The sequence below is a fragment of the Geotrypetes seraphini genome, chromosome 1 (assembly GCF_902459505.1).
Source record: "Geotrypetes seraphini chromosome 1, aGeoSer1.1, whole genome shotgun sequence".
In the NCBI taxonomy this organism is placed as follows: Eukaryota; Metazoa; Chordata; class Amphibia; order Gymnophiona; family Dermophiidae; genus Geotrypetes; species Geotrypetes seraphini.
Window position 1 is genome coordinate 360,323,630 of NC_047084.1, and position 19,598 is coordinate 360,343,227.

Genomic DNA, 19,598 nt, shown 5'->3' on the forward strand with positions numbered 1-19,598 from the left:
GAATGTGTTTATACAAGTATGTGTCTCTTGGAAGATGAGGTTTGCTGAACTTCATGTTACATGGATTGGTACTTCAAACAGCATGTCTAATTCCTTTTCTTCATCTTTTTTTTTAATAATAGCCGTTGTATTGCAAACTTGCGACCGCTTTTAGATTCTGGAACAATGGGAACAAAAGGGCACACAGAAGTCATTATACCTCATCTTACAGAGTCCTATAATAGTCATGTAAGTGTCTCTGGGTAGTGGGTATCTGTGCTTTTTACATGTTTGACTTGAACTTCTTAGTATAGTTTTGTTTTCAGAAAGGCAAAGTTAAAAATTGTATTTTCAATTTCAATGCCATCAGCTGTGAAGAACAAAAAATAAGCTTTTTTTGGTTAAACTTTATGCTGTAGAGTAGCAACTTAATTTTTAGTAAATATTTCTAGCTATCGCTAGATATTGTTTAAATATTGTACTATGCTTGTAACCAGGGTAAATTTGATTTAATTAAAATTGATTTAAATACAGTAAAGCTTCGGTTAACTGGATCTCAGATAACTGAAACTCTCACACAACTGTCAAAGTCCCCCAAAGCACCATTGGCAGTGTCCTGAGCTGCAAATCCTCCCTCCCTCCCTCAAGCAGCTACAAACCCCCTCCCTCCCAACCTGAAGCACCAATGTGGCAGCATTCCTGAGTCACAAAGCCCTCCTTCCTTCCTGAAATGACAGAAGCAGGCGGCGGTCCTGCCCTCCTTCATGTTCTCTCTCTTCCTTACCTGAAGCGCAGTGTTCAGCAGGAGACAGCCTCGAAACAGGCTGCTCGTGGCCAGCTCCAGCAGGGCCTTTCCTCAGATGTGTCACTTCCAATGCATCAGAAGAATGGCCTTACCAGAGCTGGTGCGAGCAGCCTGCTTTGAGGCTACTTCCTGCTGACCGCTGCGCTTCGGGTAAGGAAGAGAGAGAGGGAAGGGAGCAAGGGGGTTTGTGGCTCAGGAGTTACATGATGATAGATGTGTTCACGACCTAACAACAAAATTCCAGCATTTTGTACTGTTTGTAAATGTTTCAATTGCCCTACTGTTATTCCTGCATGCACCAAATTACCATAAACCAACTTAGATAGAACAAAATGCCCCAGATCCTACAGATGATACCTGCTCTTCAAATGACAGTCAATTATAATTCCCAAATACTTAAACTATCTGCCATCTTTATACGATAATGATGTAATGAAAGATCTAATTGTGGTGTTACCTTGTCACTAGAAATACAACATGCTACTGTATTTGACATGTTCAGTACTAATCCATGTTCAACCAACCATTCCTCTATCCTTTCTAAACCATTCAAAAGGGAGCTCAAATCCAATGTTGAAGGAGATAATCTATAGACCAACAAAATATCATCTGCATAGATATATGTACTAATTCTTAATTCCTGAATTTGTCTCACAAGGAGACTCAAAAATATATTAAACCTAATAGTTCTGTAAATCTGGAGAAGCTATTAAGGATATCACTGTATAGCATTTTAAATGCTAAGCAGCATAGTTTGAATTTTGTTCTTTTTATAGTAAACAGTGGTGTGACATGGTCAAATCTCGATTTATAGTATGCGAGTTTTGCTGCAGTGTTTTGTATCAGTTGGAGTTTTTTTCATTAGTTTCATGAAGATACCTGAGAGTGTAGAGCATTGCAATAGTCTAGCAGTGATAATATCATTGACTGCACTAGTATCTGTAGTACTGTTGGAAGACGTATAGTCTTACCCTTCTAGGTTTTTGTAGTGTGAGAAAGTATTTTTGGACTAAGTAGTTAACATGATCTTCAAACTTACCCCTCCCCCCCCCACCCCTTTCTTTTATCAAGCTGTGCTAGAGGTTTTCAGTGTGGCCCGGTGAAGTAAATGCTCCGACACTCAGGAATTCTATGAGTATCAGAGCATTTACTGTGCCGGCCCATGCAAAAAATCTCTAGTGCAGCTTGATAAAAGGGGCCATTAATGAGTTATCTAAAGTGACTCCCAGTACTTTGGAGGTTTTCTCATTGTTGAAGCTGGTTTCAGTTGTCAGAGTAATGGTAGATGGGATTAGCTGTGTGTCACCCAGACTATAATTGTTTGGTTTTGTCAGTTTTTTGTTTGAGATGGCATCTCCTTGCCTATTCTTGCACTTAAGTTATCATTCTGGACAATAAGGTATTACGTGATCATGAATATATGCCCGGCCTAATAATCTAATTTCAGTATTCTGCACTGTTTGTAAGCGCTTTAACTGTCCTGACCCAATGCCTGCATATACTAAATTACCAGTCTAACTTTGACAATACAAAGGCATGAATTAATTTATGCAGTGATTTCTCATCCAAAAAATCTCTAATGGCTCTAAGCTGTCTTAATGCCCAAAAACCTTTAGCAACCACGGTTGAAACCTACTCCTGAAAATTTAGATGACAATCTATTATAATCCCCAAATGCCTGAAACTATTTACTAGTCTTATACTACAATTATTTAAAGAAAAATCTAGTTGAGGTGATTTATCTCCTGTGATACAACATGCTATTGTCTTAGACATATTTAGAACCAATTTATGTTCACTCAACCATTCTTCTATTCTATTTAAGCCAGCTAAAAGAGGACCTAAATCTAACATTGCAGGTGATAGTCTGTAGACTAATAAGATGTCATCTGCATAAAGGATATGTACTGATTCCTAGTTCCTGGATTTGTCTTGCCAAAGGGCTCAGAAAAATATTAAATAGAATTTGCGATGAGGCTGACCCTTGCGGTACCCCAAAATCTAGTGATCTATCCTGAGATATTGAGCCCACAGTGACTACTCTGAAACTATGTCCTCGAAGAAATGCTAAAAACCAGTCCTAAACTACTCCTGTTAAGCCAATCTCTTGTAAGAAGTTTAACAAAAGACCATAATCCACTAGATCAAATGCTGAACTCAGATCTAAGGAAACTACCATTGCAAAATTCTCCCCATCCAAGATTGAATGAACCTCACTAAGAAAGCCTGCTAACACTGTCTCAGTACTATGCATTGATCGAAACCCCGTTTGTTTTGGGTTAATCACATTTGTTGATTCGATGTAAGGCACCAGCTATTCCAAAACTATCCTCTCTGTTAATTTTGCTAAAAAGCAAAGATTAGAAATTGGTCTATAACCAGCTGGATTCAACATATTCGAATCTTTCTTTTCAAAATCGGTTTAATAATCTCCTTTTTCCAACATGCAGGTACCTCTCCACTATTTAGACTATTCTGTATGATAATTAAAGCTAAGGCCATTAGACCATGTCTAAAACTTGCGAGCCATTTTGAAGGCATTGGATCTAAGTCACAAAAAGTGACGTGCATTGTACTAAATAATTTTTCCAATTTGGTTAAAGATGGTAATTGAAAAACTGACCAACTTGATTTTCCTAAACATACAATTTTTTCTTCTGAATAAGTCCTCATTAGTTCAGTATAGACAGCAGGTATAAATTCTCAAAACCGACACATAAATTGAAAATAAAATCATTTTCCCTACCTTTGTTGTCTGGTGATTTTATTAGTCTCTTGGTTGTACTTCCTTCTGACTGTGCATCCAATATTTCTTTTTCTGCTTCCTACATGCTTCCTCTCCTCCGGAGTTCATTCCCTTCCCAAACCAACATCTCTCTCTGTCCCTCCATGAGTCCAACTTTTCTTCCTCTCTCCTTCACCCCCATTGGCAACATGTCTTCCTCTCTCTCTTTCTCTCTCTCACACACTGTCCAGCTTTATTTCTCTCATTCTTTAGCACTCTCCAGACCAGTAGAGGTTAACTTTACGAATGGGTATATATCTAATCATGACCAGCAGGTGGAGACTGAAAACAAAACTTTGGGACAGTATATCCTAGCCCCTCCTCTCTATTTCCCTCAGTCTTCTTTCAGTCTCCAGCAGGTGTGAGTGATCTGTGCCCATCTCCCTTGGTAGGGCTGTTGGAATTTGTTTAGGGGTTTATTGTCCCTGTTTTTGGCCGGACGGAGCTTGGTCGGGCCCTGTTTGGGGGTTCGTCCGACCTCGGGGGTGTCAAACCCGGCGGGTCACGAGCGGGGTCCCTCCCCCCACTTCCTCCACCTCCCCACATTTTTTTTAGAGGAGCCTCAGCAGTAAGCCTTGCCCCCTAAGTCAAGCAAGGCATATTGCTTCGAGAGCCTGTGGAGTCTGTTCTGTAAAAAAAAAAAAAAAAAAAAAAATCCTGAGGTAGTGCTGGTCTGAAGGGTTATTTCCCTTTAAGAAAACTGTATTTTACTGTATTTTTTCATGTAACCGGCACTTTTTTATAGCTAGGTCGCGTATGGAGCAATTGTGCCCTTCTCCGGGGGAGTAGGACACATTTGAGTCCAGCCGCGAGGCACTCGCGGCCGGCCTGAACTCGGCGGTTTGGGTCGGTGAGGTGGTGGAGCTCCGTCGGCAGCGGCTGCAGGCGCCCAGAGCTCCCCGCCGATGGTGCCTCGCGAGTCGGCAGGGAACGGTGGGGAAGCCCGGTCTTCTCCGTCCGCCCACGGAGGGATTCCCCAAACCGCCGACGGTCGGGTTTTAGAGGATTCCCTCTCAGCTGATTTTTTGACAGCTGATGCCGGCTTGCCTGCTTTAGCGGCTGAGACTATTCAGGTTTCTCAGCCACTTCAGGCTATGGAGGGAGCTTTTTTGGCGGGAAAACCGCCATCTTCTCTGTCTGGCCTCTCCATTTTGTCTTCCACCTCAGGTGACCTTCCCCCTGTTTTGACTATGCAGGGGCAAGGTTCTGCTGGGTCCCCTGCTGTGGCAGGGAGTCCCTTGGGACCCTCGGGGGGTTTTTTCTCCTGAATTTTTCTTTTCTTTATGCAGAGCCTATTTTCAGGTGGCTGGGGGTCCCGGTTGCGCCCAGGGGGTTTCGGGGGGTGGGTTTTCCTCCGCGCTCCCTGCGGCTTTGCCTCTCTCGTCTGGCGTGACGTCCCCTCCGCCGCCTCCCTTGTCCAAGCGTCCGCGGGTGTCGTGGGACGAGAATTTGTGGTCGGAGGAACGGGTCGGTCTGGAGGAGGACCTGGACCCTTCTGAGGAGTTCCAGGACTCTCTGGAGGGGACGGAAGCTGGCGGCGGGTTGTCGGATTTCCCGTTCTCCAGTGACGAGGCGTCCGTGGTGCGCCTTTTTCAGAAAGATGAGCTGCCTGACCTTATTCAGCAGGTTTCTTCGGTTTTGCGTTTTGAGGACGCGCCGCCGGAGACTCCGCGTGTGGGGGACCCCCTGTTACGGGGGATCCGTTCCGTTTCCCGCTCTTTTCCTATGCATCAGGATATTCGGGATATTATTCTGGAGCAGTGGAAAACGCCGGAGACGCCGTTTCGGCTGGCGCGCAGCATGGCTCGCCTGTATCCCATTCCTGAAGGGGATCGGGCTACGTTAGCTTCGCCAGTCGTGGATGCGGTGGTCTCGGCAATTTCCAAGCGGCATACCGTGCCTGTTGAGGGCGGTTCTGCCTTGCGGGACTCTGAGGAGCGCAAATTGGAGAGCATCCTTAAGCAAAATTTTCAGGTCTCTGCCTTTGGGGTCCAGGCGGCTATTTGTGGGGGACTGGTCGCTCGCGCCGTGTTTCGGTGGGCGGAGCGGGTCTTGGATCGAGAGTCTGACGACTGGTCTCTGGTGGATCAGGAGGTAGCGAAGATTGAGATGGCGACCTCATTCCTCTCAGATGCTCTATAGGACTTGGTGCGGATCTCGGCTAAGTCTATGGCTTTTGGCGTGGCCGCAAGGCGTGTGTTGTGGCTGCGCGCTTGGGCGGCGGATGCTGCGTCCAAAGCTAAGCTTACTAAATTTCCCTTTCGGGGGTCGTTTTTGTTTGGAGAGGACTTGGATAAGTTGATTCAGACTCTGTCGGACTCGAAAGTTCCCCGTCTGCCGGAGGACCGTGCCCGCCCGGCGTCTCGGGGGGGTGCGGCCCGGGGGCGTTTGCGGGATTTTCGCAAGTATCGCCCTGGGCGTGGGGCTGCTTCTTTCCAGTCTCCGGGATTTTCCCGGGGTCGGTTCTTCCAGCGCATGCAGCCCTTTCGGGGGGCCCGTCGGGGGGCAGGGAATCCCTCCGCCAATTCCCCCGCTTCCCGTCCTGCACAATGACGCCTTGCCGGCGCCCCCTTTGGTTCCGGTGGGGGCTCGGCTGCGCAAATTTTTCCCCAAATGGGCCGAGATCACGTCCGATCAGTGGGTCCTGGAGGTGGTGCGGGACGGTTATGCCCTGGAGTTCGCCCGCTCTCTGCCGGATTTTTTTCCTCGCTTCTCCATGTCAGACTCCGGGGAAGACGCAGGCTAATTTACTTTCTTTTAGCTTCTCCAGACCAGTAGAGGTCCCCACCCTGTCTGTTGTTGTTGTTGTTGTTGGGGCTGTTGCGCGGGCAGTTTTTGGTTTTTGCTGCGGGTTCTAGTATTTTTCTAGGGCCGGGGAGAATTGAAGAACAGCGGCTGTGGCTCGGCTGGCTTAGCTGGCGAGCTGTGGGGACATTCTTCCTTCGGGAATTTCTCCTCTGCATTTTCCAACAGCATTTTGGGTATGTTATTTGTTACTCCTTTCGGAGTATTGTTTTTTCTCTCTGTTTTTTTCCAGTTCTTGGTTCTGCTTGGCTATTCGGCAGACTGAGGGAAATAGAGAGGAGGGGCTAGGACAGGGGTCTGCAACCTTTAAGACATAAAGAGCCACTTGGACCCGTTTTCGAAAAGAAAAAAAAACTTGGAGCCGCAAAACCATTATAAAACAAATCTAACACTGCATATATTGTTTCTTATCTTAATGCTATATACAGGATCATTAAATTGAAAATAAAATCATTTTTCCTACCTTTGCTATTTGGTGATTTCATGAGTCTCTGGTTGCACTTTCTTCTTCTGACTGTGAATCCAATCTTTCTTCCTTTCTTTCAGCCTCCTGTATGTTTCCTCTCCTCCAGACCTCATTCTCTCCCCCAACTTTTTCTTTCTGTCTCCCTGTTCCCCCTTCTTTCTGTCTCCGTGCCCTCCCCCAAGCCACTCGGTTTGCTGCCACCGCAATCGGGAAACAGCCCCCAAGCCACCGCCGTCCCAAGCTTTCCCTGCAGAAGTGTTGCGCTGACCAGCATTCCGCTCCTTGACGTCAATTCTGACGTAGGAGAGGAAGTTCCGGGCCAACAAGGCATTTCTCCTCATTCCATCCAGCCTGAGCCCCATCTCTCCTTGATCCAGCATTTCCCTTCTGTGTCTGTCAGAATTACCATTCCACCTATTTTCCAGCATCACCTTCTTTGTGTCCATCTCACCTATATCCCTATCTCACCACTTTTTCAGAAACTTCATTTGTCTCTGTCCTTATCTTTACGCCATGTTCACCATTTGCCCTTTCAATGTCTTTATCTCCCCCCACACACTTTTTCAGCATTACTTCTATGTCTCTATTTCACCTCCTCTTCATGTCCCCTCTGTATCTCTATCCTTATTCAGTAGGTCCTGCTTACTCTTTCTCTTCTTTGTGTCACTATCTCCATTTTCAGCTTTCCCCCCTTTTCCTTTGTTACTGCACCCTGTAGCTAGAATCTTTCCACCCTCCCTCCACTCCGGCCCAGCCCAGTATGAAATATTTCCTTTTGTTTCCCTCCCCTCTCTCTTTCTCTCTCTCTTCTCCTCCCTCACCCACGAGTCCTGCATCTGGCCCTCTCCCTTCTACCTGCACCTGGCAACACCCCCCTGCTCCGCGGCTCTCTTCAGCAACTCGTCAGCAGCAGTGATCAAGACAAGCTGCCGACATCGAGGCCTTCCCTCTACGAGTCCCGCCTTTGTGGAAAAAGGAAGTTGAAACAAGCGGGACTCGCAGAGGGTAGGCCCCGACGTCAGAAGCTTGTGTCGATCGCTGCTGCTGAGTTGCCGAAGAGAGCCGCGGAGCAGGGGATGTGGCCGGAAGCAGGTAGAAGGGAGAGGGAGATAGGAAGGCTGTAGATCTCCGGAGCATGACACCGACCCCGGCCAGGATGATTTCTTTTTCAGGCACCTTACAAGTCCAGCGTCGCGGCGGGAAATAGCCATGCTGAGCAGTGAGCTCAGCACTACACAGATGAAAGCCTTGCTTGCTGATTGGTCCGGCGGTACGGCGGGGCGGGGCCGCCGGACCAATCAGCAAGCAAGGCTTTCATCTGTGTATGTGCTGAGCTCACTGCTCAGCATGGCTATTTCCCGCCGCGACCCTGGACTTGTAAGGTGCATACCTGCGTGACACACTACCGGAGCCGCAGCAAAGGTGGAAAAGAGCCGCATGCGGCTCTGGAGCCGCAGGTTGCCGACCCCCGGGCTAGGATATACTGTCCCAAAGTTTTGTTTTCAGTCTCCACCTGCTGGTCATGATTAGATATATACCCATTCGTAAAGTTAACCTCTACTGGTCTGGAGAAGCTAAAAGAAAGTAAATTAGCAGGTAAGAACCTAATTTCTCCTTCACTCCCTTCCTTGCTGCAAAGGGAGTGGGGAAAGAGAGAGAGATCCAGGGTGTATCCCTCCCATCCCTCTACTGCCACATTTCTCCCTCTCTCATCATATGCAGCATATTTCACCACTGCCCCCAGAACAATGCCCAACATTTCTCCTTCTGTCATTTCTCATTTCTCATTAATTGAGCTTAATTGAGGAGTATTTTTTTCTGGATAACATTTAAATTATTTTTCCACAAGGTACATAGACACTATATACAGTACTCTCATTACTGAGCAGTTTTGTGTATAACTATTTTATTTTAAAAATAACGCTTTCCTTGATTGGATTTCTGATCACTTTTTTTAGGATATCTTTGATCTTCATTTTCAGTGAAGATTAAAATGGAAATATGCTTTTAAATTTCAAGTCAAGAAGTTTAGCTGTTCCTTTCTGGTATATTAACAACCTTTTATTTATTTCTTTTTAACAGCGAGATCCTCCTGAAGAAGAAATACCATTTTGCACTTTAAAGTCATTTCCAGCTTTTATTGAACATACCATACAGTGGGCTAGAGATAAAGTGAGTGCCTTTTTCTTGAATCAACATCAAGAACCTGTCTAATTCTTAGTGGCTTTCAAAATATCCTATTTAAAAAACAAACAAACCTTTAGACAGTGGTTGTCTTTCTGATTGAAGGCTGTTTGGTCAGATTCAGTTAATTTGATGGCCATCCATGAATTTATACTGAATGAAAATCCACCAGAATCTGGTGGGATTAGAATATTCAAAAGTTCATTATTTATAATATTAATTTTTCTGTTATGTAAAAGAAAAAAGTGAAAAGTTGAAAATGCTTCAAAATCTACACATGATATTGACTTGTATTTCTTTTTCTCTGAGTAGTTTGAAACTATGTTTTCCCACAAGCCATCTCTGTTTAATAAATTTTGGCAAACACATTCATCTGCAGAGGAAGTGCTACAGGTAAGAATTAAATAGATGGTAGTGGTTAGCATGAACTTTTAGGAGGAAATTTCAGGAGATGGTTGTATTTGTAAGCCCTTGCTAAATGCCTGTGCCATTCATTCATTGAATAGCTTTTAAAAACTAGGTTTCTTTTAGAACTGAAAATGCACAGTTCTCTTGCTGAGAAATAGCTAGCCTAGAACATTTACCTGCAAATTCTAGTGCTGCCCGATTTGCCAATTCGAATCGATTCACTGATTCATTTCGGTGAATCGATTCATTTCCCCCTAATATTGGACTCATCAATTCAGTGACCAACACACACACCCCGATGAGACCTAACATACCTCCAGGTCTCTTCAAGCATCAGTGGCTGGCAGAGACAGCGCTTTGAACAGGCTGCTTGGGCCTGCCCCGCCAGGGCCTTCCCTCTTCTGTGCCACTGATGATGTCACTGATGATGCGGCAGAGGGAAGCCCTGGTGGGGCAGGCCACAAGCAGCCTGCTCAAAGCACTGCCTCTGCCAGCCGGCCACCGTTTCTGCTGCTTTGGGAGGCCCGAAGATATGTAAGATCTCACGGTGGGGGGAGGGGGATTAGTCGGGAGGTGTTGCACAGGGGGATAGGAGGGATGGAAAGCTGCTGCATAGGGGGATGGGATGGAGGGATGGAAAGATGCTACATGGGGGAGGGAGGAAGAATTTTTGGACATGGGGTGGAGGAGAGGAAAGGAGAGATGGCAACAAAGAGTTAGAAAGGGGTGAGAGATCTTGCATATCGTGGAGGGGAGGGAGACATGGAGAAGAGAGGGAGAAATCTTGGACATAGAGTAGAGGGCAGGGAGAGATAATGCACGGGGAGAGAGAGAAATGTTGCACATGATAATGAAGGGGAGGAAGGGAGAGATGCTGCATGGAGGAGAATAGAGAGGCAGGGGGAGAGAGAGATAGTAAACAGTGGGAAAGAAACAGAAATGTTGGATATGACGGTGCAAGGGAAGATACAGAGATGGAAGATGGATGGTGAGCACGGAGAAATAAGAAAACATCAAATGGTCAGGAGACCCTGGTGAGCAAGTTAACAGAAAACAAACAGAAACCAGAGCCTGGGACCAACATGATTTGAATAATAAAATGACCAAACAACAAAAGGTAGAAAAAATAATTTTATGTTCTATTTTGTGATTACAATATGTCAGTTTTGAAATGTGTATCCTGCCAGAGCTGGTGTTAGACAGCAAGCATGAACAGCGGTGTGGGGTTAGAGAGGGCAAAGGGGGGGGGGGGGGTGGCAAGTGGGAGCGAAGAGGCTACAAAATAAACCCGCCAGGACATTTGAAAAAAAACAACCAAAAATGCTAAATTGGGCGGGAAAAATTAATTTAAAAAATCGATTTAATAGGCTGAATCGAATCGAAAATTTTTCCCTGAATTGGGCAGCACTAGCAAATACCAGCTGGATGATGATTGTATTTTCAGCAACCAGGAAAATAATTAAGGTATTCACTTTCTAATGGTTAGCTTGTTACAGGGCTCATTTTGTTCTTATGTGCCCTGTAACTGTGCACACTGTTGGTAAATAGACAAGTAGGCATCTAAAATAGTAGCTATAATATGTGCCAGAGAACATGCCTAGAATGTAGGCATGATGATTAATTTTACTCCTAAGCATGTGATTATCTAACACCCCTTAATAAGGCCTCACACTCTTGTTTACAAAATGAAATACAGTCAAACCTCGGTTTGCCAGTAACACAGTTTGCGAGTGTTTTGCAAAACGAGCAAAACATTTTCGCAAATTGTGACTTGCAAACCGAGCGTTGACTCGATTTGTGAATCCCTCCGCCCGTCAACCGGCATCGCCCCCCCTGCCCGCGAACGCCACCCCTCCACTAACCGGCATCGCCCCCCCTTGCGATCGCCACCCGCCCAAACTGAAGCCTTACCCCCATCTGGCACCGAAACGCAGCACCAACCCACAGTACCGGTGCCCGAAGATTGTGCTGCTTGCCAGACTGGGCCTTGAGCATCTGTGCATGCTCAAGGCCTTCTAGCTCTTGTTCTCTCTGAGAATTTTGGAGAGAGGCAGGAGCCAGAAGGCCTTGAGCATGCGGAGATGCTCAAGGCCCAGTCCGGCAAGCAGCATGATCTTCCGGCACCGGCACATCCTGTGGGTTGGTGCTGCATGCTGGTGCCAGGTGGGGGTAAGGCTTCAGTTTGGCGTTCGCGAGGGGGGGGTGATGCCGGGGGGGGGGGGGGGTGGAGCAGCGCCGGTGGCAGCAGGAAGGGAGGGCGGAGGAGGAAGTTGAACCAATCAAGCAAGTTTCCCTTACTTCCTATGGGGAAACTCATTTTGATATACGAGTAATTATGCTCGTAAACCAAGGTTCCACTGTATACCAGAATTATTTGCAGTTAGAGGCAAGGTTTCACTTTTTTATGTGAATGAGCTCTTCATAAAGAAGAATAAATGCTAGTAGTCTTATTTATAGTAGCAGTTCAGGTTAGAAAGCTAAGCAGGGTTTCCATGCAGCGACATAGATATTATTGCTGTCTTTGACATATAAGAAACAGATCTAAGACTTATGTAGATATTGTTGAAATAGTGGCAGTAATACACCTCTGTCTAGCTACCTTTAGATCAGTTTGTGTTTGTCTCCTATTAGAGAATACAGTCCGGGGAAAGTTTAGAAGGCTGTTATCAAGTTATAAAGTCATTAAGCAGAAGACCCAGGACATGGTCACAGTGCGTGGAATTAGCAAGAATAAAATTTGAAAAATACTTTAACCATAAGGTAAGTGTGTGAAACAATGTGATGTTGCTATGATGTTCAGAATGCTAATGGTGTCTTATATACTGCTATATCTCCAACTGGATTCCAAGTGATTTACAAAAAACAACAAAAAAAGCTTACAAAGAGTAAATTAAGAACAAAAAAACCTAGAAATTAAATATAGCATTATAAGGCATCATATGTTGAGCAAGACCCATTTCTTTATCGTCCCTCCAGACTGTCACAGACAGATGGGTTTACGCTCTTCTGCCAGCAGTTGGAGACACAGCCACATTGACTGTGGCTGTGCAGTCCCATCCACAATCAGTATGTTCTCAGTCTCCAGCAGGTGGAGATAGTAAGCCTGTACAGTCTTTCTTCTTGTTAGTTAGGGCCTGTTGGATCTGATTAGTGGCCTTTATTGTCCCTTTTTTTTTTTTTTCTGTCTGGATATAGCTTGGGGGACCCTTTCGGGAGTCTGTCTGACCTCAGGGTTGCCACACTCGAGCAGCCAAGTTCCTCCTCCCATTTTCCCCCATCTCCCCAATTTTTGTTTAGAGGTGCCTCAGCTGTATACCTTGTTACAGCTTTGAGAACCTGTGGGGTCTGCTCCTTTGTCGATTAGCTTTTTTTTTAGTTTAATTTAAGAAAAAAGAAGTCCTGAGGCAGTGCTGGTCTGAAAGGAAGCCTTTAATTGAACTTAATTGTTTTTTATTGCTAACCAGCACTTTTTTCCTCCCTAGTGGTTTACAATGAGCACTTTAAGGAGACTGAAAAAGTGCTCATAGTGTGCCCAGTGAGTGCTTGATGCAGCCGGCATGTGCATAAAGTGCTCCGGCCGCTTTGAGGGGGAATCCTTGTCGGCTTCAGGTACCAGCGAACAGGGTTCCCCTTCGTGAGTGCATCGCTCATCAGCTGTAGGCAGTGGGGAAGCCCGGTCTTCTTCTACTACACACAGGGATTTCCCTAGCCAGCAGTCAAGGAACTCAGGTTGCCTGTAATTCTGCTATAGCAGCTGGGCCCATTCAGGCCTCTTTGCCGCTACAGCCATTGGGGGAGTTTGTTTTGGCGGGAAGCTCTGTCTTATCCTAGGACAAACAGGCAGCATATTCTCACATGTGATGTCATCCACGGAACCCCGGCATGGACAGTGGAAAAGTGCACTGGCACTTTAAGAATTCAAAGCTGTAATACTCCCCGCACCGCACATGCGCGAGTGCCTTCCCACCTGACACCAGTTCATGAGGCTGTCAGTTTTTCACTTTCTGCAGAGTGAAGACAACATATCTCTTGTTTCTCCATTGAGATGCCTTCCCGTTCAAATTTTTTTATGAACTTTTTCAAGTATTTCAAGTTTCTTCTTTCTATACTTTCTTTTGAAAATCAGTGAAGAAGAATAGTAGAAAGAAATTTTGGACTTTTTTTTTAAAAAAAAAAACAACAACAAAATTTATTTTGAAGTTTAATGGCCCGCACACAAAATTCCATTCTTACTTCATACTGTGATTATCGATAGATTTTCGTCCTTGTTTCTATTCTAACTCAGCTCAGCCTCTCTGATTGTATCTGACTCCAGGGCTAGAGATTAGAAGGGAAATACTATTGATTTATGTCAAACATTTTCTTCTTTTGTTTTTTTATTTCAGCATATAAGTCTGGAGTCGGACTTTCAAGGATTGTTTTTGTCACATTTTGTTATGTTGACAAAACACTGCTGTTTCTTGTTCAGTTTGTATTTGATTTTAGAACTATGTATATTAAGCTAAAGAAACAGTAAGGTGGCAGTATGTTTTATCCCAGGACAAGCAGGCAGCATATTCTTGACTGATGGGTGACGGCACCGACGGAGCCCCGGTACGGACAATTTTAGAGTGATTGCACTCTAAGAACTTGGAAAGTTCTGGCATGCCGCACCGCGCACGCGCGAGTGCCTTCCCGCCCGACAGAGGCGCGCGGTCCCCAGTTTCTTAGTTTCCGCGGAGCTAAGAAGACGCGTTTTTTCAACGGCTGTTGAAAATTTTTTGACTTGCCTTCCCGCTCGCGTAAACCTTTTTGGCTTTTGCCTGTTTCTTTTTTCTTTGATTTTTGTTAAAAAAAAAAAAAAAATCTACTTTTTTTGATTCAATTTGGCTTTTCCCCTGCGGGGCCTTCTGCCACCATCGAAGCCTCGGCCTTCGATTTGGCTGAAGCGGTCTTCACGTTCATGCCCCCTCAGCCAGGTTTTAAAAAGTGCCAGCGGTGTGCTCGGCCCATATCTCTCACGGACCCACACAACTGGTGTTTACAGTGTTTGGGTCCTGAGCATCAGGCCTCCACCTGCACCCGCTGTGCCACACTTAAAAAACGAACATTAAAAAATCGCCAAATACAACAGCGATTACTGTTCGGTGCCGAGATGTCCGATCCCGTTCCATCGACTCCGACTTCGGCACCAGTTCAGTCGGCATCCTCTTCTTCAACGCCGCAAGACACCGTGCCGGCATCCCAACATGCAGGTAAGCCGGCTAAGAAGCCTTCCCCGCTGGAGCGTCCTCCGGTCTTGAGTGCAGTGAGTCCATTCCTGCCGACTGTGAGGTGCCAGCGGAAGCGCTCCGCTCCTATCGAGGTGAGTCCCTCGACATCGGGCTCCTCATCTCCAGGGCGTCGAGCGGCACCGCAGGTACCGCAGAAGAAAAAAGCGGTACCGGTGCCATCCCTTGATGACCGTATTACGGCCATTCTCCAGGCACAGCTCAAGGAGCAATTGCAACAGCTCCTTCCAGCTATCCTGGCACCGAACCTTCCAGTGCCGGTCCGTACTGAGCCGGTACCGATAGTGGAACAACCTGTGCTGTCGGTATCCACTCCCTCGGTACCGATTCACTCCACCTCATCGGTATCGATGCCAGTCCTTGCGCCGGAGCCGAGAGCTCAACATCAGTCGGTGCAGACTTCGGCTCCGGTGCCACCGATTACATCGCCTGGGTCGGTATCGATGAGATCGGGTAAATCGGTGCGCAAAACCTGGCATGTAGAACCATCTACCCCAGAGTCTCGGGACCGTTCTCCCCATGTCAGGGATCCTGATCTGTGGGGAGATTCAGAAGAACCCTTTCTCTCTGAAGGAGAATGTTCCTCAGATGAGGAGGAGTCTGCTGTACATGACCCGTCTTCTAAGCATGACACTTCATCTTTCTCCAGTTTCCTGAAAGATATGTGTGATTCTCTGTCCATTCCTTTGGAGGCTGAGTCCAAAAAGTCTAAAGCTTTTTTGGATGCCCTGGACTTTGACCAACCTCCAAAGGAATTTTTGAAGCTCCCTCTTCACGACATCTTGAGGGAGACTTTTTACAAGAATTTAGAGACTCCCTTAACGGTTCCAGGGGCCCCACGTAAGTTAGACTCTCTATATAAAGTAATTCCCATTCCTGGGTTCGACAAACCGCAACTTCCACATGAATCTTTACTTGTCGAATCCACCCTTAAAAAATCTTCGGGAGCCAGTGTATATGCTTCTGTACCTCCTGGCAGAGAGGGTAAAGCCATGGACAAATTTGGTAAGAGGCTCTACCAAAATGCAATGTTGGCAAATAGAGCTGGAAATTATGGCTTTCATTTTTCTTTCTACCTTAAACATCTCCTTACCACCATGGCTTCCTTTGAGAAATACCTTCCTCAACGGAAACAACAATCTTTCCACCATTGCTTGTCATCTCTGTTTCAGCTGCGTAAGTTCATGGTTAGGTCCATTTATGACACCTTCAAACTTACATCCAGAGCGACAGCAATGTCTGTAGCAATGCGTCGCCTGGCCTGGCTTCGGGTATCTGAATTTGATGTTAATCATCAAGATCGGTTAGCCAACGCCCCATGCCTAGGGGATGAGCTTTTTGGGGAATCCATGGACTCGACTACTCAAAAGCTGTCTGCTCATGAGACCCGTTGGGATACCCTACTTAAAAATAAGAAAAAGCCTCCCCCAACAAGGCCTTTTAGACAACAGTCAGCCTATCAACGCCGCTTCACAGCTCGGCCATTGCCAACAACTGCTCAGCAACCCAGGCGTCAACGGCAGCAACAGCGTCAGCCTCCCAGACAACAACAGCAACAGCAGCCTGTAAAGCCAACTCCACAGCAGAAGACACAGCCCTTTTGACTTACTTCTCCAAAGTATAGCCAGTACTCCTATATCTGCTCTCCTGCCTCAACCTATAGGAGGTCGTCTCTCTCTGTTCCTCAGCCGGTGGGAAGTTATCACTTCGGACCAATGGGTCCTCAACATCATCCGCCACGGCTACTCTCTCAACTTTCAGACTCTTCCGTCCCAAAACCCGCCAAAAGAGTCTGCTTTGAACAGTCCTCAATCTGCCCTCCTTATTCAGGAAGTTCAATCCCTCCTTCTTCTGAACGCTATAGAAGAAGTTCCTCTAGATCAAAAGGGGCAGGGATTCTACTCCCGTTATTTTCTAGTCCCCAAAAAAACAGGAGATCTCAGACCAATTCTAGATCTTCGCGATCTCAACAAACATCTGGTAAAGGAAAAATTCAAGATGCTTTCCTTAGCCATTCTTTATCCTCTTCTCAACCAAGACGACTGGCTATGCTCCCTCGATCTCAAAGAAGCATACACTCACATACCGATCAATGTAACCTCAAGACAGTATCTCCGTTTCATGATCAATCATTGTCATTACCAATACAAGGTGCTGCCCTTCGGTCTTGCTTCCTCTCCAAGGGTGTTCACCAAATGTCTCATCGTGGTAGCTACTTTTCTACGCTCTCACCACCTTCAGGTATTTCCTTACCTGGACGACTGGTTAATCAAGGCCACATCCGCTCAAGCAGTTCTCCTGGCCAACAACCAAACCATCCAGTTTCTACAAATATTGGGATTCGAGATCAATCTACCCAAGTCTCATCTCATTCCCACTCAAAGACTCCAATTCATTGGAGCGATATTGGACACACTCCTCATGAGAGCATTCCTACCATCCAACCGTCTTCAGACTCTTCAGTCTCTATGTCAGCAGGTGCTTCCTCAACATTCCATCTCTGCCAAACAAATGATGATACTCTTGGGTCACATGGCATCCACAGTCCATGTCGCACCCCTCGTACGTCTTCACCTGCGCACTCCTCAATGGACCCTTGCCACTCAGTGGTCCCAAGAGACGGATCCTTGCTCACGACACATATCTGTGACATCATCTCTTCGTCAATCTCTACAATGGTGGTTGGTATCCTCAAATCTATCCAGAGGTCTTCTGTTCCATCAACCTCCTTATCAACTAGTCATCACCACCGACGCCTCTCCTTATGCATGGGGAGCTCATTTGAACGAGTTCCAGACTCAAGGTCTTTGGACAGCCCAGGAAAAGAAGCATCACATCAATTTCCTGGAACTCAGAGCGATGTTTTATGCCCTCAAGGCCTTCCAACATCTTCTCTTTCCTCAGGTCCTTCTGCTGTGCACAGACAATCAAGTGGCCATGTACTACATCAACAAGCAAGGGGGGACAGGCTCTCGCCTCTTGTGCCAGGAAGCTCAAAAGATCTGGTCTTGGGCCATAGATCACCATCTCTTCCTGAAAGCTATCTACATTCAGGGAGAACAGAATTCCTTAGCGGACAAGCTTAGCAGAATTCTCCAGCCTCACGAGTGGACACTCGATCCTGTAACTCTACAGTCTATCTTCGCTCAGTGGGGCACTCCTCAGATAGACCTCTTTGCAGCTCCTCACAATCACCAGCTGCCCCTATTCTGCTCCAGACTCTACTCTCCTCACCGTCTGACAGCGGATGCATTTCTCCTCGACTGGTCAAATCTGTTCCTGTACGCTTTCCCTCCTCTGCCTCTCATGTTGAGAACCTTATTCAAGCTCAAGAGGGAACGAGCCACCATGATTCTGATTGCTCCGAGGTGGCCCAGGCAACATTGGTTCTCCCTTCTACTTCAACTCAGTTCCAGGGAACCTTTTCTTCTTCCACTGTATCCTTCTCTGCTTACACAGCATCAGGAGACCCTTCTACATCCCAACCTCCAGTCTCTGCACCTGACAGCTTGGTATCTCTCGGGCTGACTTCTCATGATACGCTTTTGTCTCAGCCTGTTCGTTCCATTCTAGATGCCTCCAGGAAACCAGCCACTCTGCAATGTTACCTTCAGAAGTGGACGAGATTTTCTTCCTGGTGTCTTCTTCATCATCTTGATCCAACTTCCCTGGCAGTGGAGACGTTGTTGGATTATTTGCTTTCTTTGTCTGACTCTGGCCTTAAGTCTTCTTCCATCAGAGTCCACCTCAGTGCCATTGCTGCTTTTCATGAGCCGATCCATGGAAAACTTCTATCAGCTCATCCCCTGGTGTCCAGGTTCATGCGGGGTCTTTTCAATGTGAAACCACCTCTTAAAGCCCCTCCTGTTATCTGGGATCTCAATGTGGTTCTTTCCGCCTTAATGAAGCCTCCATTTGAACCTTTGGCTTCCACTCCTTTCAAGTTTCTCACTTGGAAGGTACTTTTCCTTATTGCTCTTACCTCTGCCAGGAGGGTCAGTGAGCTTCATGCACTGGTTGCAGATCCACCTTTTACAGTCTTTCACCATGACAAGGTGGTTCTGCGTACACATCCAAAGTTTCTCCCTAAGGTTGTCTCTGAATTCCATCTCAACCAATCCATTGTTCTGCCTGTTTTCTTTCCAAAACCTCATTCTCATTCTGGGGAACAAGCTCTACATACTTTGGATTGTAAGAGGGCTCTAGCTTACTATCTAGAGCGTACGAAACCCCACAGATCAGTTCCCCAACTCTTTCTGTCCTTTGATCCGAATAAATTGGGACGTCCTGTTTCTAAACGTACGTTGTCTAATTGGCTGGCAGCGTGCATTTCATTCTGTTATGCTCAGACCGGACTGACACTGGAAGGTTCTGTCACGGCCCATAAAGTCCGAGCAATGGCAGCATCTGTAGCTTTCCTCCGTTCCACTCCTATTGAGGAAATCTGCAAGGCTGCTACTTGGTCCTCAGTTCATACTTTTACATCTCATTATTGTCTGGATGCATTCTCCAGACGGGATGGACACTTCGGCCAATCTGTTTTGCAAAATTTGTTTTCCTAATGGCCAACCTTCCCTCCATCCCTCTTTTTGTTAGCTTGGAGGTCACCCATCAGTCAAGAATATGCTGCCTGCTTGTCCTGGGATAAAGCACAGTTACTTACCGTAACAGGTGTTATCCAGGGACAGCAGGCAGATATTCTTGCGTCCCTCCCACCTCCCCGGGTTGGCTTCTTAGCTGGCTTATCATAACTGGGGACGGCGTGCCTCTGTCGGGCGGGAAGGCACTCGCGCGTGCGCGGTGCGGCATGCCAGAACTTTCCAAGTTCTTAGAGTGCAATCACTCTAAAATTGTCCGTACCGGGGCTCCGTCGGTTCCGTCACCCATCAGTCAAGA

The 19,598-nt window shown here is 46.4% G+C and overlaps 1 protein-coding gene across 4 annotated transcripts in view; it reads left to right on the forward strand.

Annotated features, from left to right (window-relative positions):
• Positions 1-19,598, forward strand: part of UBA6 (ubiquitin like modifier activating enzyme 6) — a 328,373-nt gene that overhangs the window by 195,602 nt on the left and 113,173 nt on the right. For all 4 annotated transcript variants that reach the window (XM_033914779.1, XM_033914755.1, XM_033914773.1 and 1 more), the window contains 4 exons: positions 123-228; positions 8,923-9,012; positions 9,337-9,417; positions 12,064-12,192. In XM_033914779.1, coding sequence (XP_033770670.1) covers positions 123-228; positions 8,923-9,012; positions 9,337-9,417; positions 12,064-12,192 — 406 coding nt within the window. The remainder of the gene's footprint in view (positions 1-122; positions 229-8,922; positions 9,013-9,336; positions 9,418-12,063; positions 12,193-19,598) is intronic.